This window comes from Paramisgurnus dabryanus, chromosome 12, assembly GCF_030506205.2.
Source record: "Paramisgurnus dabryanus chromosome 12, PD_genome_1.1, whole genome shotgun sequence".
NCBI lineage: Eukaryota > Metazoa > Chordata > Actinopteri > Cypriniformes > Cobitidae > Paramisgurnus > Paramisgurnus dabryanus.
In genome coordinates this window covers 23,640,638-23,663,106 of record NC_133348.1, presented here as the reverse complement: position 1 = coordinate 23,663,106, position 22,469 = coordinate 23,640,638, and the positions used below count along the sequence as shown (strand labels likewise).

The following is a 22,469-nucleotide window of genomic DNA, read 5'->3' as shown; positions in this document are numbered from 1 at the left end:
CGATTCTGAAAATTGTGCCTAAAACAAAGCAATAAACCACTTTGTTTTTTTAACCATTTTTTTTACCCTGACTAGCGAACCCAAGAACCCTTCTCTTAGCATCAATTAACATTCGCCAAATTTGACCCGTGGGTTCTCCAGGGTTAAGACCCTCTTTAAACTTTTAAGAAGTACTATATTGTGCATTAAAAAATAACATGTTAATTTAATTGCGTTGTATTTTATTGAATGATGACGTTAGCGACTTCGTGCTGCACTGCGCAAACTTATTGGCGTATGACATCAAAGTACCGCGAGAGCGAACGTATAATTTCGCATCGTTCTCGCGGTACTTTGATGTCATATACGCCGATCAGTCTACACAGCTCCGTACGAACTCCAACACACGTGTAGTTTCTGACTGACAAAATATGACAGGTGAAGTTAATATGCAGGCGTTAGAGGAGGCACGAGTGCGGGCTGACAAACATTTGAGATGGTCGTGCAGTGTTTGAGCGCGATATTTTGTACTGAACGGTTCGACGTGTTTACTGCAGTCTAAATAATGTCAGAAACATCTGTCTCAAATGAGTTGAACAACAACCAGACCGGTGAGAAAACAGACGACGTGACCCCTGAAGCAGTTAAGAAGCAAAATGATGGGCACTCAAGTATCTCTAAAGAGCCACTGGAAACCCAATCCAAACTCACCTCACAAGACACGTCAGGTAAAGAAAAAACCCCATCAAACCCTAATGCTACCAACACTGAAAACAGCAACCCAGAATCAACAGCTCTCAATGAAGAAGGCGAGCAACGAAAATTAAATGATCCTGTAACTTCTAATCTATCTACTTATATATCAGCCTCATCTGAACCTGCTCCAAAGATCATAGCAGGCACTGCAAACGTCAGATGCACCGCACCGGTGGTTGTGGGTGCCAGGGTTGTGACAGCTACAATGTCCACACTAACACCCGGTGTGCAGGGACCAGGGGCTACCAGCTTGGCACTGGTACCTCAGTCTGGAAAGGTCTCTGTGAGCTCTGTGGCCATGAACCAGCCCAGGGTCACCACCTTGACGCCAGGCATGACATTGTCGAGGATTTCCACACCATCACAAAATGTAACTGTGACACGCGCACCCGTGCCATTGCAGCTGCCTGCCAACTTCCAAGTCCCACAGGGTAAGTTTTATGTGTTAGGAATAAGTCAGGAATCTTGATTTGGGAACTTTTGTTGTTTTTTCGTCACATACTCTATGACAGGACAGTATGGCCCTTATCCCTAATATTAGGGTCACGCTCAGTATTCGAAACAATCTTTGACAAATTATGTTATTCCACATTTCTATATATTTACATTTTAATTAAAAAAAACTAAAATACTAGTTACACCAATTGACACAAACCGTAACACCACATTGACATTTTTTTGCAATTATCCCCCAAATATTCTTTTAAAATGAAGTTAAACCAGAAATTTTAGACTTGACCCTCAAAAAAAGAGAATTTATGTAAGTAATCTGCTAATTTATTGTGAAATTTTAGCCCCTTTACATTTAATTAAATTATAAGGACACAAAACGTATGTTTTCAGCATATGTCCGGACAAATATTACAAAAACGCATAAAAATGTACATGTAGAAATAACTCTAATAAAATGTGTTTTCGTGTGATATTTAATTTTTTAAGATTATGGTTACATCCCATCTAGGTGGATAAAATAGTTAATATTTCTTCTCCTTTGGCGCAATTGGCGGTTACACCATTTGACATTTTCAGGTCCATTCAGTCTTTCATAAAAAAAAATTGCAAATGTAATTTTTTATTGCATAAAATATATACATTATGTTTGAAATATAGCTGATGCATGCTTTTAAAACAAGTTTTTAAAAAATATTTTTGAATTTCTCATCTGGCCAAACAGTTTTTGTCACTGACCAACATTTGAAGTGGATCAATAAAGTTAAATCAAAGTTGTTATAAGACAAGAATGGGTATTGGTTTTAAGACAATACAACTTTTATAGGTATGATGACAAAATTTATATATTAGTTTTTAATATTTAATGGTTTTTAATATTTAATTAAAAAAATTACAACCATGTTGCAAAAAGTGGATATTGCATGACACTCATCTTAAGTAACAAGCTGGATGAAACCCAGAGGTCTGACCCAGAAATTTGACGCGCGTGCCCGCTACTTTTATGAAAGGTTTTGTTCTGCTTCAAATGTTAATAAGTGTAAATTAAAGATAGTTCATTCAAAAATAATTTTTTTGTCAACATTTATTCACCCCCATGTTTTTCAAAATTTTTATATGACGACGACTCTTTTGCCGCACAAAAGAAGATATTTTGTAAAATGTCTTAAGGGTTTTCTGTCCATACAATGGATGTCAATAGGGACTAATGTTGTTAAATTTTATTTTTTAAATATCTTCTGTTGTGTTCTGCTGAAGAAAGGAAGTCATATAGGTTTGAAATAATTTGAGGGGAAGTAAACAATGAATGACATAAATAATATTTTTTATTTTTTGACCAACTGTCTCTTTAATACCAAACTAACCTACCAATCTTTCCAATGTCATTTTCTCTCTCCTATCTCTGAAGGAATGGTGTTAATCCGCAGTGACAGTGGGCAGTTGATGTTGGTATCCCAGCAGGCTTTGGCCCAAGCACAAGCTCAAGGAATGCTGCCAAAACCAACTAATGCCTCTGCTATAGTTAAACCTTCAGCTACTCAGGTGTGTGTGCTTTTGATCACCGTTTGATATCTGGGAGTAAAATCAAAGGTCTAGTAAAAATAATAATATGGGATTTATTACAGACATCTAAAGCTATGCCTACTTTTGAAGATCTTTATGTGAAATGATGAAAATGAACTCTTTGATTTTATCTCTTTTCATAGGCAACTGTAACAGCTGCACCAATTATCCGAGTTTCTCTCCCACCTTCAACCACCGCCAGTCTTAAACTTAACCCAACTACAACAACTGTTCAAAAACCGAAGACCACGCCATTGTGTTTGACAGGAACGACCATTATTAAATCAGCCGGTGTTATAGGAAGTGCGGTCAAAAAGCCCAGCTCTACCGTGGGGACTGTTATCAAAGCCAGTCAAATGACTCCAAACAGGAGCACAGCGAGGGCCTTTAACCAGAGGACTAATTCTGTCAACGCAGCTACCGTAATTAATACCCCTGTAAAGGTATTACTCACTTTGGCTGCATCAATTATTGATCCAAACAAACAAAACAAAAAATAATGATTCCTATGCTAACTTCAGGGCAATATCTTGACTGACGTGCATTCTTGGCAAGGCTCACACGTTTCCCTTTGGTCATTATTTCCAATATCTCATTAATCTGCTTAATCATGTCTATATTTCATATTTGTCTTTAGTCCATGTGCAAAGGTGCTCCATCCACCCAGGGTAATGCCCCACGTATGGTATGTCCAAACGTGCCAACCAGATCTGGCACAAATGCAACCTCAACTCCAGTCAATGTTACAGCAGTAAGTCATGACTCGATACTATGTTGTAAACATTTACATTCACACACTTGTTAGGTTTATTATTATTATGTGTGTTCCCTGGGAGTCCAACCCATTGAGCACAATGGAGCCATGCACTACCAATTGAGCCATGAGTTTACATATGTTCATCATTGTTTTGCTTTTATTGTCAGGATACCTTGGAGAACGTGAAGAAGTGTAAAAACTTTCTGGTCACTCTTATGAAACTAGCGTCGAGTGGCACTCGCTCAGCCAACATGGCTCAAAACGTCAAAGCTCTCGTCAAGAGCCTGCTGGTGTGACGTCACTTCTTGCTTTCATTACCAATGCATAATGTATTCCAATGCAAACTTTAGTTTAATGTCGTGTTTGTTGTCCTCCTAATGTGTAGGATGGGAAACTAGAGGCTGAAGAGTTTACTGAAAAACTCTACATGGAGCTCAGATCTTCCCCTCAGCCATATCTTGTGCCTTTCCTTAAGGTGATTTTTAGCATCTATGTGATTGAAATCTATTTGGGAATAAAAGAGGACATCTCATATTTGACCTGATTTTAGGACTTAATCTATTATCAGACATTTATAGCTTATATATGAATAAAACAAGGCTCTGTATGATGACCGCTTTGGTCTGAGTTAGATTATGCTGGGTACACACCAAAAGATTTTTTACATCTTATAAGACTACGTTTACACGTGGGCGGCTTTTTTAATTAACAATACATGTACATGTAAACAGGGCCTAAGATTTTTTTTAAATGTGATAGACCACAAACATGAAGATAAAAAATCCTCGATTTAACCATTTTGCTCCTATAGCTCCTACACTAACAGATTTTCAACCAGAGTCTCAACTGTGAACACAGAAAATCTTGCAAAATCTCACGAGACTTCAGAATAAGAAATGCAGAAAGAAATTTCAATGATAGTATTTGGAATGATTTTCACAGAAAATTCAAGGAAAATAAAGAAAAGGATTTGGGTGAAGTCGTGGACACAGTGGGAACATGGTCTGTACTAGTTCATTTTGTATCAACCTCACTTCTTGATCGGGGCGGCTCTGACGTTCTTCCGATCAGGTTCGGACACTCTTAACACACCTCACACCAAAATCTGATAAAATAATCTGTAAAACCGTCAATATAATTGGGAAATAGCTAGGATTGTCGGAGGGGGGATCGGCCCAAAATTAGCCCAATTATCTTTTGGTGTGTACCCAGCATTAAAGTTTTTAACCCCTTCAGACCCTGCGTCCACCGGAATAGACATCACATGTTTTGTGGTTCAAAACTAATAAAAATGCTGATCAACCAATCAAAATAAGGCACACTGATTAAACGCCTGAAAAACCAGGTCTGAAGGGGTTAAATTAGTACTGTACCTGAAGATAATGCATGTTAAGGCCAATTTGTTCTCTCAATTAGAGAAGCCTGCCAGCGGTGCGTCAGCTCACCCCAAACTCCCAGCTCTTCATTCAGCAATGTGAACAGGTCAAGCCCTCAGATTCAGCCTCAACCAAAGCTACAACCCAGAAGCCCATCTCAACCGTCAGCTCCTCCCTCAAATCCACACAGCCAACGAGAGCTGCTCAGCTGGTAAGCCATCTATTTATCAAGAAGATTATTTTAGGGGTTTGCCTATATAAAGCAATGTGAAAATTATTTAATAATAAAGAAAACAATTGATCTTTCAGTTTTAGTGTTTTTACTATGGAAACAAACCTGGATGAACATTCTTAATATCTATTTTTTCCAAGGGTGGTTTCTGTATAAAAACAGCCATAGGTATAGTAAAGAGACACTTTTTACATAAAGGGATAGTTCACCCAAAAATGAAAATTCTGTCATCATTTACTCCCTCTCATGTATTCCTTTGTTAATCAGAACAACTCATTTTCCAGCTCCCCTAGAGTTTAACATTTGTTTTTACCGTTTTGAAATCCATTCAGCTGATCTCCGGGTCTGATGGTAGCACTTTTAGCATAGCTTAGCACAATCCATTGAATCTGATTAGACCATTAGCATCGCACAAAAAATAACCAAAGAGTTTGGATATTTTTCCTATTTAAAACTTGACTATTCTGTAGTTACATCGTGTACTAAGACTGACAATTAAAAGTTGCAATTTTCTAGGGCGATATGGTTAGGAACTAAACTCTCATTCTGGTGTAATAATCAAGGACTTTGCTGCTGTGACATGGCTGCAGAAGGCGCAATGATATTACGCAGTGACGGAAAATAATCCCCTGCTATTGAAAGTAACCAAGGGGACTATTTTTGGGCAGTGTGTAATATCACTATGCCTGCTGCAGCCATGTTACATCAGAAAAATTCTTGATTATTACGCCTGAATGAGAGTATAGTTCCTAGCCCATATCTACCTAGAAATCGCAACTTTTAATTTTCCGTCAGTCTTAGTACACAATGTAACTATAAAAGAGTCAAGTTTTAAATAGGAAAAATACTGAAACTTTTTGGTTATTTTTAGCACGATGCTAATGGTCTAATCAGATTCAATGGATTGTGCTAAGCTATGCTAAAAGTGCTAGCGCCAGACCCGGAGATCGGCTGAATGGATTCCAAAACAGTAAAAATCAAATGTTTAACTCTAGGGGAGCTGTAAAATGAGCAAAAAGTGGAGTGTCCCTTTAAGCATAAGTTAAGCATTTTACTCTGCAGAATTTGAGCCATTGGCACACAGCTTATTCAGAAGATTCTGGCAAACATTACCTCATTCCTTAGTAAAAGGCAATTTTATGTGTTTTATTTATACCTGGTTTAGCTTACATGGGTATAATTCACTTGCCATGTGAAAGAATTTAATGTGATGTACACATGCTTAAAGCACTCTTTGGTTAATATAAACTTCTGATGTGTATACTCTATCTAAATTACATAAAGGCTCATTGTACAGGGCTCATTGTACAGTAAATATACGGTCATGTTACTAAATTTGGTACACTAAGGGGGCAACACAGTTACACACTGACACATCTAACCCCACTGTCCCCTACCATATGAAGTATAGAGTTAAATATCTTAGATATGTATGATCAGGGACCCTGAGTGTACAGTCTTAATGTTTTATGTAACAATTAAATTATGTTTGTGTTTGCGTGTGTGTGTGTGTGTTTGTGTGTGTGTGAGAGGGAGATATACTCTAATTTCACATTGCTTCATTCCCAGCGCACTGGTTCATTTTTATGACAACCTCCCTTCACTTTGTCTTCATTTCTCGGTTAACTCACCACCGCCCACGGTATACAGGCTAATTCACTTAAAACCACCGGTATCCCACAAGCCCTAGCACAGGCAAATTAGTTTTACACCAGAGACAAAGATGCATGAGTCTTACCCCATTTCTTACCAGGAATGTCATGTTATCATATTCAAATAATGTCATGATTTGCTTTTCCATAATCTAATATCGCCATTTTATTGGACGTCTTGATGGATTTCCACAGAAATATGAAAGCTCATTTTGCATACACCTGAATAGACTTCAGATATGTTGATTACTTGAGAGAATCAGAAAGTGTTTCTCCTAATGCTTGACAGAGATGGCTTTAACAGTGTCCTCAAGGTGGACTAGACCCACCATAACTTCTTTAAGTATTTCATTTCCATAATTGTTGTATTATTCAGGAATTGTATTTTGATGCTGAATTCTTATCGACTTAACTTTTTTAGTTGATCCAGCAACCTAAAGGAGTCATCGTCAAACAGTCGGTTACATCTTCACCTCAGGTTGTCCTACCTGCGCAGACGCACTCTCAATCCAAACAGCTGGTCATTCAAAGCAACGCTCACCCAAAAGGTACAAGCTATGCTTATTTGCATCTTAGATGTAGAAATTGTCTGTAATTACAAGGATGTTTTGTAAGTTCAGAGGAAGTTTTATTGATTGCAGCTTAATTTGCCGCAAGACCAGGTGAGTTTTATTACTCTTTTGCTTTCTCCTCCAAATGTCTCAATTCATTTCCAGATGATAAAAATATCTGTATTCTTTCCCCACAGGTGCTGTTGTGCGGTCTTTCCTTCAGGCGTCTAAAACGCACTTTTCTCAGCCGGCCCTGGCAGCACAGGCGCACAGCTTCAAGGACAGCACCCCGGGCTCTTTCCGGTAATAGCTCTGACTCGCGGCCATTCTCAGGCACTCTGTGCATGGGTGCGCATGTGTGTGTGTGTGTGTGTGTGTGCGTGTGTGTGCATTGGTTTTTTAAACGGTGAATGTAGGTAGAAGACAATTATGTGGCTGTAGATTTAGCTTCCTGAAAAACTACACCAATTGTTAGGTCTATGATGATACACACATGGGCGTTTTCCTTGAAGACAAAAAAGCCAGTGATGCCTCAAGCCAAATATCCCAGTTTTAATGGTAATCAACCATTACTCTGCGATGTACAAAATAGTACTAATGTATTATGTAACTGGACCATTCTTGGTTATTTTGCAAAGTTAGGTAAAAGCGATGCTGTAGGTATTATAATGGTAGGCCTAATGAAATGATGTACCTCGGAAGTAACCGTTACGTTGACAGTTAGTAAGTCATGAAATGGCCTAAAATGATGTAACTGGTGCGCCGTGTGTAAGCTGGGCATGCAAATGAGAATATAAAGAGGTAAAAAAGTAAAATTGTGCACTGCAATTTATCCTGAACTAGAAACTAATAATAGCTAAACAACAGTTAGTTGTAATAAGATACATGAAATATCTTATTATAAATTTAAACTTTCTTGACTAGTGAGGAGTTGGTATAAATTATAAGAATAAAGTTAAAATAACTTAAGCTAATACAACTTCATGATTTATAACAACTCCTCATTAGTCAAGAAAGTTTAAATGAATTGTAAATTCAAGTTGGTTAAAGAGCACCTATTGTCCGATTCACGTTTTTACATTTTCTTTGGTGTGTAAGTGTGTATTAGTACATGTTAATGATATGCAAAAGATACAAACCCCAAAGTAAACGATGACGCAAGTTATCGTCTCCAACGTAAATCTTTTTTCTCGGACTACAACAAACACACGGATTGTTGGCAACAGTTTACTTCCTGTGATTGGTGATGTAGACAAGACCTAATTCCTCCCGCATTATCATAATTCCTCCCGCAGTATGTGGAATTTTTTTTTACCATAAACCACATGAACACATTGTATTATACCAAATACACAAAATAAAGATATTATTTAGCAATAGGTTACAACAAGGGTTTTTTACGGTGTATAAACATTGAAAAGAGTAAAGGGGGTCGCACACCGGAAGTGCAGCTCAGCGCCGCGCCGTCTAGGACAACTCTGAGGTTTCGTACACCGGAAGTGCACATTAAATAGCGCGAGCTTAGTCAGATAACGTCTACTTCAAAATAGGGCTGCACGATAAATCGCATGTGTTTGTCACGCGCATCACGTCAGTAATGCCGGTTCCTTGAGTAACAGTAAATCGCCATCAGCTGTTTTCAGATGGAGCAGCTTTAACTACACAGAGCCGTAGTTCACTGACAATTGGGGCAATTTCGCATTAATTATCGCGGACGTATCGCCTGCGATATGGCCCAGCTTGTCAGGGAACTACCGGTCTGTGCAGTTAATGTCGCGCCATCTGAAAACAGCTGTTGGCGATTTAATACTAATCAAGGAACTGGCATTACTGACGTGATGCGCATGGTATCGCATGCGATTTATCGTGCAGCTCTACTTCAAAATGCAAAATATATGTTAGCAGCCAATGTTAATCGCTAATGATTTGGGACAAATATGATGTTATTTAATGTTAAACTATGTGAGTGGTGCTCTGTGGCGCGACAGGGATTTGAGCAACGTCCATAGTCACAGTGGCGCCTGTGTGTGTGTACACTCATAGAAAACAATGTGTTCTGTTTTTTTAGAACGGCATGGCGCTGAGCTGCGCGTCCGGCCCACTTAATGGTTGTTTTCTGAAGAAATAGTTCACTGGAAAATGAATTGCCTTATAATTTATTTAACATCATGCCATTTCAGGTGGCATGTCAGTAACATTGAATCTCATTGGTTCTTGCTTGTTTTGTAACTAGTTGTCATTTTTTGTCAATAAGATTTGACGTTATTGATGTGCTGCCATATTTGAACTTGCAGTGCTGATTTGTGTGTTTACAATGATACACAATGTACTGATCACAAAATAAGCTCAAGTCATTTGGGTTATTTTAATAATAGATGGTTTGGCTTTTTGGAGCTTCAAAATGTTAACAACTTTCAATGGCATTACAAAGCCATGGGGTGAGTAAATTATGAGATTAATTTCTGGTGAACTATTCTTTTAACAACATTAAGTAAACAAGCCTTTCACCTAGAAACTGTGTAAACGTCAGATGGAAATGAAACATGATATAACATTGGATGGAAACTTCATTTCTGAAGTCCAGCTGATCAAGTTTAAAGACAGTAGGATCTTATTTCATGTGTGAATAATTTTTTGCTCTTCATTTAGAGATGACGACGACATTAATGATGTGGCCTCCATGGCAGGAGTGAATGTGAGTGAGGAAAACGCTCGTATCCTGGCCTCTGGCTCTGAGCTTGTGGGATCAGTGATCCGCTCCTGTCAAGAGGAGCCCTTTTTGTTCCCATCTGCCCTCCAGACACAAGTGCTACACATAGGTAATTTCACTCAGACCAGACAAAACTGGGTACTGGATATCTCGTACAATATGTACTACCTTTCATAGTCAATTCTAGTGGAAGGGCTAATGTGGTATAAATATACATGTGTCAAGCATACACTCCAAAAATGCTTGTTTTTTTCAACTCCGCGTTGGGTCAGACAGGGACAAACCTAGCTGCTGGGTTAAATTAAACTAGGAAATGTTTATATTTGACTCAACAATGGCTTAAAACAAAGCAGCATTTTGGGTTGAAACAACACAGCATAGGTTAAAGCAGTGGTTCCCAAACTTTTTCAGCGTGCGGCCCCCCTTGTGTATGGTGCATTCCTTCTCGGCCCCCCAAAGAAAATTTGTGACAAAAAACTGTTCTAAAACTCAACATTTTAATTAAAAAAAAAACATTAAATTATACAAAAAAGTAGTGCTTTTGGTTAGTAGCCTTATTTTTTTTAGGTTTAATTACACAGAATTCATGATAAATTAATGTATATCATAAAATGACATAAAACTGGGGCCCCCCTGGCACCATCTCGCGGCCCCCAGTTTGAAAACCACTGGGTTAAAGTATAGCCCAATGGTCTCGACACGTATTATACATTTATCAAATGCTTTTGCTTGAAGTATGCTTATTCGGATATATAATAACTGTTTTTGACAGAATCCATTAAGAGTGCTTATTTAAAAATGCTTATTTGCAAGAAAACATGTCAGACGCACTTAGAGGGTTTTGCATCTGAGCTTTATATGGACAAACCCAACAGTTGTTTTAAATTACCCGTAATCTAGAAGTCTATATTTAAGCAAACAACCCATTGTTTTGTAATGAAACATAGGTTTACAGTATTTAAACCCAGTGGTTTGGTTTATGTTTGTCAAAATTACCTGAGCATGTGTTAAAACAACCCAGCATTTTTTTAAATGTTGAAAAGGTAATGGTGTAACTTAAATTTATGTGTTTTGCATGAAAAATAGTTTTTATTCAAAGGGACTTGCTATGCATTCCCCAACAATTCTCTCTTTGCTTAGCTAAGCTACATCTCGCTTTATCGTCTTCATTGTCCCCCATATATCAATATATCTTTATTTAAAATGCAATTACATATGTCATCCCTTCTGTTTGTCAAAGTAGCTTCGCCTCCCTCAGCTCTGCCTCAATGCTGTGCATCCTGTCTGTGTTTTTTGGGGGGCATATGTTGCACCGTGCTGTGACAGACATGGAGCGCACGCTCTGTCTTTGATCAGCGGTATCTCTGACGAACCCGTTCTGCTTAATCAGTATGCTAATGACTGCTGAGCCGCGCAAAGTTGCCAGAGTGGCAGGAATCCACTCTCCTGCACTGATCAAAAAGTATCTGAACAAGGAAGAGAGAAAACGACAGAGGGAAGGAAGAGAGACTGTCAGAGAGAGAAAGAGAGGGAGAGATAGCCGGAAGGTAGGGGAGTCGTGCGGAGGAGGTGGAGATGGGAAAGGAAAAAGTGAAAATGAAAGAGACAGGCTTGGCCTCGCAGGAACCCGGTCCACATCAGCAGAAAGGGCAAAACTGAGATGGCGTTGGAATGTTTGCAGATGTCTGTCTGCTCGGCGAGTCTAACGGGCCGACAGGAACAAAGCGCGTCTGACGTTATGGAAATATGAATACAATGTAAACGGTACAGGAAAACATTGACATCTTTGCATTCTAACGGGATGAAAACATTTGCTTCCAAATCGTCATTTTAGTCAGGCGTTAAATGGGTCTTATCAAATGCTTTAATAGAAAAGGAAACATGAGATTCCTAAAGGAACAGAACCACACGTAATCAGGCAAGTGTGTTCCTGGATCAGCATAGTTTCTTGGAACAACATTTCTGTAAAAAAGCCTACCCCAAACCCTGATCAGAAGTTATTTAAAAAAAAAAACTGAGACAATAATGTAAATGAATAACAATTGTGTCAAAGCACCTAACCCTGTTTTTGAGTTTACTCTTCACTTGAGCTCTGGACGGTAATTGTTTCTCATGAGGATGTCTGTAAAAATACATTGGCATGCCGCATTCGGATTAAGATAAATTCGCAGTGAATGTGCATGCTTATAATTCGAAACACCTGGGAATGCGCTGCACGTGTGGTTAATTACGGGATCATTCACATGACCCGGATACTTGATTATGGGGTGGTTTCCCGGACAGGGATTATCTTAAGTAGAGCTGCCTAACAACTGTTTACATATTAAATGTGTGTGTAATGTGTATATTAAATGCACACACATGGATGTATATATTAAAAAAATATTTGCATGCATATAAACATATTTGTATATTTAAATATGTATTATATGAATGTATTTATTCCTTAAAAATATACATACATGTGTTTGTATTTTTATTTTTTTGTATATTTGTTGATGTACTGTGTATAATAATTATGTAAACAAAAAATTCATCTAATCTTAATTCAGGACTAGGCCTTAGTTTAATTCTGAAATATAACTAGTTTTAACAAACATGCCTTACTAAAAACATTACTTGTGTGCATTTTGAGGCAAAACAAAGGGCACTGATGTATTTTAAGTGCAAGTTGTTTTCAGTTTGGACACCTCTTACATTTATTTTAGTCTAGCGACTAGTCTAATCCCTGTCCAGGAAACCGCCCCTTTATGTATATGGAATACTGTTGTGTAATTGAATACATTTAAAAATTATTACAACAAGTTGCGTGTAGTAGTCTTAAAAAAGTGCAGAATTTTATTTTAATAAACTCAGAGATCTGAATTCGGACGGCAAATAAATGACCACACGACCTTGATGTTTGTTAAAATAAAGTTGGTTATTCAGCTGGGAATTTTTACTTGCATGGTCGGAGAAAAACACTAACTTTCTGGATTTGGACGGCAATAAAATTCCTAACTACCCCTGTAATTTATGAAAATACCTAACAACCCCATGAGAAACAATTATCGTCAGAATAGGGCTTTAAACTGTAAACCTAATCCCTAAGATCTGATGGTTGATTGGAATTAGGATTGCACAATAATTGCCTCAGCATTGGCATCCGCAATATGTGTGCATCCGCAATAGTCTCATCGCAGAACATGCATAATATGTGCATTTTTTTCAAGAGAAAAATATTTTCAGATGCCTTTGCCAAACTATATGAGAACGGTTTCAAACAGCAGAGAGAAATCACAGATTCAATAACATTTCACCTCGCAAAAGACATGAGGACCGTTAATATGATCACAAAGGTTTTATTAAAACTACTTAGTCGCTTGACAAGAGGTATGTAATACCATCACGCAACTGCACTAGTCAACATTTGAAGTGGATCAAACAAGTTAATCAAAGACAAGAACGGGCACTGTTTAAAAAGTTAATACCACTTTTATGAAAGGTTTTGATCCACCTCAAATGTTGACTAGTATAGTTCTGTCAAACTGAGGAAAATGTACAAGAAATGCAAAGCAGATTTTAATTCCTCTCCAACAGAGCTTTTCAAATCATCTGGTAACAGGGGCGAAAATCTCATCTAAATGTTGGGGGGGACAATAAACATAAAATTTTTCAAGAACAATTTTTGAAGGGGACACCAATAATACAGGCAAAATTGTACTTGCAAGGAAATGGGTACAGATAGAAAACGTTTCTCTTTCTCTATGAACGGACGCAAATTTAATTTTAATACATATGAATGCAGAGGTGAAAAGAGTAATACAATTTTCTACTTAAGTAATAGTAAAGTTACTTTAATAATATTTTACTTAAGTAAAAGTAAAGTTACTGGTCTAAAAATCTACTCAAGTAAAAAGTCATTTTAATTTTAAGAGTTACTTTTTTACAGCGGGGAGAGGTTTCTAGTATAGTTCACAAAGGAAGGATATATACATCTCAAACTATGTTTTTAATTGTAAACATCTCTACAATTAAAGTGCAATAACAAATGTTAATAAAATAAAAAGCTTTTTATAACTAAGAAACATTTATGGAATTATTTAATGATTTTTACAGGTGAGTTATGCACTTTTGAAGCAAAAATAATATGAGGTCAGCAGCTAGTAAATACAATCATTATATGAAGGTTGTAATTGATGTATTGCTGGTAACATACATTGTTATTAAACTATATACATAAATGAACATATAATGAGATGAGTGCCATGGCTATACACTATACATCCTTTACACGTTTATTAGCTCCCAGACCTGTGTACCTGATGTCTTTCAATCTATCTCTCTCGCGCTCTCTCTCTCTCTGCAATGTCTAATGATCTGCGCATTCTCGAGGACGTTCTCAAGTTGTTTGACTTGACGCGAAGCTGCTAGACCTCGGAAGATAATGCGCATGTATTAAAAATGCATCGTGCAAATTAGCGGTTAAACACGGTCGGCAATTCTCAAACTCCGTACTCAAGAGCATGAACCCTACCTGAATGAAACAATCGCTTTGCGTCAATGGCCAGGGGTTTCTTTCGTAAGAATTGAATTGAGGGTCTGCATTAGCCTGCGCCTGTCTCGTCCCTCTCCATGGTTCTTTTTGCGCGTTCCCCCGCCCATCAATCAATCATCCGACCGTGGCGCGTCTTTATCACCTTACTTTTTTATTTATTTTTACTCAGTAACGGATATGATTTAACATGTAGCGAAGTAACCAACAATACTTTAAACATACTTAAGTAAAAGTAAAGTACAGATTTTAAAAACTACTCAAAGTAAAAGTACACAAAAAACTCAGTTACAGCAAGGTGAGTAAATGTAATTTGTTACTTTCAGCTCTGCCTCACCTCTGCATGAATGCATAAAAATGTTTTCTTGATCGTTTATCTGCTTCTGTTCTCAGAAAACGAAATATGTTCATGTTTATATGTCAAAATAGTCCAGTTTTAAAACATATGAGGATAAACTGATAAGTGATGGGAAACGTTGTATTGTATATAGCTTATTAACGCGTCGGCTCCGTACACTTCTCTACCACCGGAATGTGTGGTGGTGAGGTAAAAGGGGCGTGGGCAGTGGACCAAACCACTGTGAGGCAAGGGAGGGGGAATCCAAATATTTAAAACGTTTTTTTGTTGTTGCTCCGTTTGCATTTGTATTGTTTCACTTCTTACACAACTAGTTTAAGTATTATAAATCATTAAATTATTTTCAATACACATATTCTAATGATAATTTAGGGGGGACAACCCTCAGATAGGGGGGGTCCTGTCCCCCCCGACCCCCCCGGGATTTCCGCCCATGTCTGGTAAAGTAATCTACTATTTCTCCAATTGCAATATACATCTCAGAAAAAAAAACTATCGTCAATGTTCCTCTAATATTGTGCAGCCCTAATTGGAATTTTATTCCAAATTCCAAGGTCAATTTTTATGTCGACCCTTGGCAAAATCAGGAATGCCAAAACAGCACAACAATTTTGTGTGGATTTTACATATTTTCCCTGTGTCATCTTTGGTTTACTTCAGGGACTCTGGTTTTCTCCCACAGGCTAAAAACATGCAAGTTAGTTAAATTGGAGATACCAAATTGATGTGGCGTAAAGAATAAAGAAAGAAATAATTTAACTCATAATAATTATAATAAATGTTAGAGAGAGGGAGAGAGATAAGTGTGAAAAAAATCTGCACCTTAGTGTTGTAGTACTCTAGATCAGTGTTGGTCTCGAGACTAGTATTGAGACAACTTTTTAAAGGTCTTGGTCTCATCTCGGAATCGACCGCATTTTTACTCGGTCTCATCTCGGTCTCAGACACAGAGGACTCAGAATTTTATTTCAAAACCACAAATGATGGTAATAACAAAAAAAATTTTATCAACAACTTTATTAATTTAAATTAATTTAATCATTAATTATTAAATAATTATTATAATTTACAGATTTTTACGGTGCCAAATTATTTTTATTATTTTTTTTATTATTTTATCAACTTCCCTCATGGCATATACACACGCACACGAGAAGTGCCTTATCATATGCATATTCCACGTTTTATCATAAGTGACTTGCACTGGTCTTGGTCTTGATTTGGTCTCGACCCTTCAAAGTCTTGGTCTTGTCTCGGCCTTGGCCTGTCTTAGTCTTTAACATGACTTGGTATCGGTTTAGGTGGTCTTGACTACAACACTACTGCACCTGCTATTAAATGAAGTTTATTTAACTAAGTTCGGGAGGAGCATGGTCATGTGATCCATCCAATAAGTGGGAAGGGGTGCCTATAAATAGCAGCCCCTTTCGTCTGTCCCGTGACAGTTTCGCAGCATCCCTCCTCCACCCCATCACCTCACTCTCATCTAGTTTCATTTATCCCAGTTAAAGAGGGGGGAGTACTCTGGGTTCAGGCTAAAATCCGGGCTCGGAGCCCTCTCCTCGGACAGCACGCCAAATATGCTCATCTCATTAAACCTATCGATTACATGTTAATTCGAACTCGTGAAATTACTTGTAAAAACCGTCCATAGATAAGATATGAAGTTAGATACTTTTAACATTGGAAACTTGCTTAGGAGTTTTAGAGATGCTTTGGGTACAGCCTTCAAATGTATGTTTGTTTAAGTAAAAACACATATGTGCACCCATGCTAGAAAATACACTGTTGTGTGTGTGTGTGTGTGTGTGTGCGCGCACAGGCAATCCCCTAGGTATCACTGAGGTATGTCCTGATGTTGTTGAATTGCTCTCTCTGGCTACACAAAAGAGACTAAGAGACCTAATGGAGAAACTCACTGCTGTGGGACAACATCGCCAAATCTCCTATAAGGTATGAACTTGCATAGAAAAAAAAAAATTACTAAAAATGTTTTGTTCAGACCTTTATATAACAAATTAAAGCATGTTTAAAAAAAATTGTGCTCAATGATTCAAAACATATACACCCATCATAAATAGAAACCATATAAATCCAGTGAGTTAATGATACGTTTGAGCTTATTTTGAGATTATCTAGCAATTACTACATTGTGTATCAATGTAAAGATATAAATCAAAGCAATAGAAATTGAAATATGGATGCATGTTAATAGCGTTAAATCTCATTGGTTCTTGCGTGTCTTGTAACTTAGCCCATTCTCATGAATTGCATATAAATAGCACACCTTTTGAAAAGTCATGCAATACATACGTCAAAGTCCAATTTTGCATGCATGTGATACGCCATTCCTTTCCATTCACTTAGGGCACACTCACATTAGGCTAACCCAGCCAAACTGTGCCCCAGCTCGATTGTCCCCCCTCCCTACTTCCCCAGAAGCACACACTCGCACTGTACTTTGAGCGATCCGAGCCCGGGCGCGCGTTTGTCATTAGGATGCAGTTGTTTTAAAGTAAAACAGGAAGTAAAGCGTTCTCCTAACACTGGAACCCATCGTAATGTTAAGTCTGTGTTTTTTGAGTCGTTTGGTGCGCGGTGACACACACAGCCCTCTCACATGCCTTTCATATTGCTTAGTTGGTCTGTTGCGTGTGCAGCTCAGACATTCACGTAACCCTGCTGCGCGCATTAAAACATTTAAACGAAGGCAGATTAAAGTGAGTGGTCACGCAATTGACGTCTCCCCTTTTAAATAGCGCCTGAGCCCAAGTGAACCGCACCCGAGCCCACCTCTGCAAGCTGACCAGGGTGCAATTAACCAAATCACTCCAAGGCACGGTACAGACTGATCACAGGCCCTGTCCCAAATGGCACACTCCAGACTTGTGTACTTTCTCAGAGTCCACACTTTAATGACATCATGTAGTGCAGACCTCAAGGACCCGAGTCCACGAGTCGTATTTTGGGACAGACTAGAGCGTCACGCAAAAAATAGGAAGAGAAGTTGCCCATCAGTGTGAACTCCTCCCATCCATCATCTGATTTCTCTTTCGCAAGTACTTCTGGGTAGGTAAAGTGCGTGGAGCCAGCAGCAGTGCGGGCTTCGCCTGAACACAGCATCAAGGGTGCAAAGGAGGTGCTGATGAGCACACTTAGAAGCAAAAAAATGACAGATGGGACACCCTACAGAATTGTAGACTAAGCGAGAACATTAAAGAGACACTTTTTTTGAAAATATGCTCATTTTCCAACTCCCCTAGAGTATAAACATTTGATTCTTACCCTTTTAAAATCCATTCAGCTGATCTTCGGGTCTGGCGCTAGCACTTTTAGCATAGCTTAGCACAATCCATTGAATCTGATTAGACAATTAGCATCGCGCAAATAACCAAAGAGTTTAGATACTTTTCCTATTTAAAACTTGACTCTTCTGTAGTTACATCGTGTACTAAGACCGATATTACGCACTAGCCGAAAATAGTCCCCTTGTTTACTTTCAGTAGCAGGGGACTATTTTCGAGCACTGCGTAATATCACTACGCCTGCTGTAGCCATGTTACAGCCGCAAAGTCCTTGATCATTACGCCAGTTTGAGAGTATAGTTCCTAACCATATCTGCCTAGAAAATCACAACATTTAATTTTCTGCCTGTCTTAGTTCACAATGTAACTACAGAAGAGTCAAATTTTAAATAGGAAAAACATTGAAACTCTTTGGTTATTTTTTAGCACAATGGTAATGGTCTAATCAGATTCAATGGATTGTGCTAAGCTATGCTAAAAGTGGTAGCGCCAGACCCGGAGATCGGCGGAATGGATTCCAAAACAGTAAAAATCAAATTATTAACTCTAGGGGAGATTAAAAATGAGCCTATTTACAAACAAAGTGGAGTGTCCCTTTAAGTCCACATGAAGTGTGACATTTGGGACAGGGCCATACTAGTCGAACGAACCAGGCTTTGGGGGTCAAACGCATCCAGGCGCGGTATGGTTTGGATAGTGTAAGTGCGCCGTTAATACCACACATCTTTTTGTGTCACTTTATGATTTGGTTTTGCTTTTTTCTAATATTTTACCATTGTACCTTGGGGTTAGAACAACTTTGTCACATTTCAAACCTCCTAACCAAACCTCAATTTTAACTCCAACTCTAGGCGACAATGGTTTAAAAATAGAAAATAATGGAGAAACCTATACATTCAATCACATCCTAACCCAAATCCCAAATCTAACCCCAAGTGACAATGGTTTAAAAATAGAAAAATTGAGAAACCAATGCATAAAATAACACGAAAGATGGTGTGGTATTAAAGTGAACGGAAAGGACTGGTGTATCATATGCACGCAAAAATGGACTAGACCCAATTTATGGGTTGTGTGACTCGATGTCATATGCCTTTTATCCCATGCAAGAACCAATGAGATTCAACGTTATTAATTTGAACTGTTCTTTTAAGGATAAACTTGATCTTCAGTAGTATTGTGTGTCTGATTAAAAGCTGTGTTTGTGTTTCCTGTGGTAAGGATGATTGGCGCTACAGTCAGACCAATGACGCGCGCTCTCAGCTGAAGTTCCTGGAGCAGCTGGAGAGACTTGAAAAACAGAGACGAGAGGAAGAAGAGCGGGAAGCATTGCTCCGTATCGCCCGGGTAACCAGCAGACACGATGAGTTTGTTCAGCACGAGGAAAACACACACATAACCTGCGTTTTCAATTATAGAGTCGCTCCAACAACGAAGACCCAGACCAACAGCGTCTCAAACAGAGAGCAAAAGAGGTAGATGGATTTCTGTGTGTTTGCGTAAATAAAAAAACACCTCCACCACCTGTTTTTCATTCCTTCTGCTCCCTTGTATAGCAATGAGGACAATCAATGTTCTTCCTAAAGTCCCATTCGCGCCCCACATAGACAAATCCACACACGCACATATACACACACCCCGGAGACAAGGCTCCCTAATTGGGGGCTCATTTTAATTGAGTCTAATATTGGGTCTGGAATTGAAGCCCGGGGCCAAACAGGGAACAGAATGTAATGAAAGCCCTCCGGAAGAGTTGTGTGTCTGTTTACAAGGTAACGCTCATTTACTTGTGCTCCCTAACACAAGGTGTACACACATGACACGTTTTTGTACTTTCTGTTCTTTGTCATAGCTATCGGTTAAATCAATAGTGCTCATATGAAAGATTTATCACCGATAACAGCTTTCCATTTTTTCCCAAACATTCAACGTGGAATCCGTTAGGCCGATGGAAAGATTGATTCGATTTCTTTATGCCAGTCAAACACACGTTGCATTTTTATTTACCCTTTTTTTAGATGCAGCAGTTGGAGTTGGCACAGATGGAGCATAGAGATGCAAATTTGGCAGCGCTGGCAGCCCTTGGGCCCCGTAAGAGGAAACCTCTGGAGGCCCCCGGCCCAGGGGCCAACCAGGTACCCGTACGAGTCTGTACAACCACCCTATTGTGCTGTATGACCGTTTTTTTCTGTGTACTATATACACAGAGAATGAGCACACATAAATATATAAGATAATCACTTGCACACATAAACAATCATTTCTGTCTGTATTCAACCAAGATGGTTTTACACTTATGGGTTGCATTAAATTCATGTCACGTGACCTCTGACTGTACACCAAAGATGCTCAGTATAGCATTTTTAAAGCATCTTGATGCAAAATGAGTTCACATACGCTTCAAAGGAAATAACTTGATGTGTAAAATACTGCGGGATTGTACGTGAGGTTTAAGTGTTAAGGAATAGACTGAACAAAAGACTAAAAGATTGTATGTTAGTTTAGTTTAATTAGTTTTTACGTTTGTGAATTCTCTTTGCTTTAGGCAAAGATGAATTATAATACATGAAAAGATGGGTTTGAGTTTTGTGAACTTAAATTACACAGGCCTTTGAAAAAAGCCTCCTCTGCCCGAGGAAGTTTTGTATTTGCCTCTTTTTGAGGTTTTATCTCTGTAGTAGAATATGCATCTGGATGAAGACCCAGAGAAGATTAACTGAGCTTCAAAAGTATTAAGGGCTTCAACCGTTTATCTTAAGTTCAATTGTCTGCATTAGCATTATTAGTTAACAGCGCTGAGTCACACTTCTGATTAAATCTGCACCCGACTCTATCATTCTCTCTTATGGTGTATTTTCTGCTCCAGGATCAAGGTGAGCTTCTCTTTCACGGATAAAACTTATAGTCATTCTGATTATTAGTGAAATTTCATAGTATAATACATGAGTTTTATTTCTGTCTAACTACATGGTAAGCAGTATATTTTATTCCAATGTCAAACAAACAAACTTTTTGTTGTTGTTCACCCCTCAGTTGTTAGGTCCATACGGGCAGTTTGCGATTCAGAGACCCCCAATTCGAGTCACTTTGAGAGATCTGATTTTCTGCATGGAGCAAGACGCCACATTCAGACAATCTCTCATGTTATATAAAACATATTTACAGTAGATTTACCTAAAATGTTTCATTTGGTTTGTGTTTAAATGGGTGAAATTTAATGTCACAATGTTAAAATGTGAATACACTGATGTTTTGTCATTATTGTGATGTATATGTTTATGTATATATACATAGCACAACAGGATTAAACACTTACAGCAGCAGGTTTTGTGTCTTTTATAAGGGTATTATGCCACATTAATGTGCGTTTGTTCATTTCAGATTGAGTCAGAAATGACTTTTGCTACACCAAACAGCTTTGAAATGTTGTAATAGACTGACTGTTATTGCGTTTTCAAAGTCGATTGGGGGTTGTATAGAGGTCTGTACATGCTCCAGGGCAGTACGTGCCCTTACCCAGGCCAAACCAATCAGAACAAAACACTGCCTTGGGAACCACAACTAACCAATCACACTTATACTGCCATAGGCATTAAAATCACTGCAGGATGGTAGCGTGGAAACTAATACTAACCAGTAAAAGCAGGATAATACTTTGGAGCCCAAAAATAATTGCTGGTTGTATAAACTGCTTAGACTTAAAAAATTAATTACAAACGTTTTCAGGACTGGTCATAACTTTAAAGGGACACTCCACTTTTTTTTGAAAATATGCTCATTTTCCAACTCCCCTAGAGGTAAAGATTCTTACAGCGCATTCACAGGGGGCGTAAGCGTTGACGCTTCCTATTCACTTTTAATGGGTTACGTCAAGCGTTGGCGAACTGAATTGTGGATCAGTCTGCGCCACGTCAGTGCCGTTGCTTGCGGCAGAAGTTGAACATTTCTCAACTTTTCAAGCGGCAACGCGTGCGTCAGCCAATCATATCGCCTTATGCAAATAACCTAGGCAGAGCCAGCCAATTACGTTTATGGAAGACCGGAGCTTGTGTTGGGGCCACAGTGATTGGCTGTTGGCCACGCTTCAGACAAGCCTTCCGTTAAGTGTTAACACTTACGCCCTGTGTGAATGTACCGTTACCGTTTTGAAATCCATTCAGCTGATCTCCGGGTCTGGCGCTAGCACTTTTAGCATAGCTTAGCACAATCTATTGAATCGGATTAGACCATTAGCATCGCACTAAAA

At 38.5% G+C, this 22,469-nt stretch overlaps 1 protein-coding gene across 1 annotated transcript; it reads left to right on the top strand.

The window, feature by feature from the left end:
- The first annotated feature begins 421 nt into the window (after nucleotides 1–421).
- Nucleotides 422–21,533, top strand: taf4b (TAF4B RNA polymerase II, TATA box binding protein (TBP)-associated factor). Its single transcript, XM_065256739.1, has 15 exons — nucleotides 422–1,166; nucleotides 2,594–2,727; nucleotides 2,892–3,191; nucleotides 3,386–3,499; nucleotides 3,673–3,795; nucleotides 3,891–3,980; nucleotides 4,922–5,092; nucleotides 7,187–7,313; nucleotides 7,514–7,619; nucleotides 9,966–10,135; nucleotides 16,741–16,871; nucleotides 19,445–19,570; nucleotides 19,642–19,698; nucleotides 20,242–20,358; nucleotides 21,257–21,533. Exons 1-15 carry the CDS (start codon nucleotides 545–547, stop codon nucleotides 21,389–21,391), a joined length of 2,523 nt encoding a protein of 840 aa, XP_065112811.1. The 5' UTR covers nucleotides 422–544; the 3' UTR covers nucleotides 21,392–21,533.
- Nucleotides 21,534–22,469: the final 936 nt, after the last annotated feature.

Bases quoted from the DNA above. Each gene is read 5' to 3' on its own strand.
- taf4b (XM_065256739.1), top strand. From the start codon at position 545: ATGTCAGAAACATCTGTCTCAAATGAGTTGAACAACAACCAGACCGGT. The intron at 7,314-7,513 runs GTACAAGCTATG...CTTTCCCCACAG, and splicing joins AAGCAACGCTCACCCAAAAG to GTGCTGTTGTGCGGTCTTTC. The intron at 19,699-20,241 runs GTAGATGGATTT...CCCTTTTTTTAG, and splicing joins TCAAACAGAGAGCAAAAGAG to ATGCAGCAGTTGGAGTTGGC.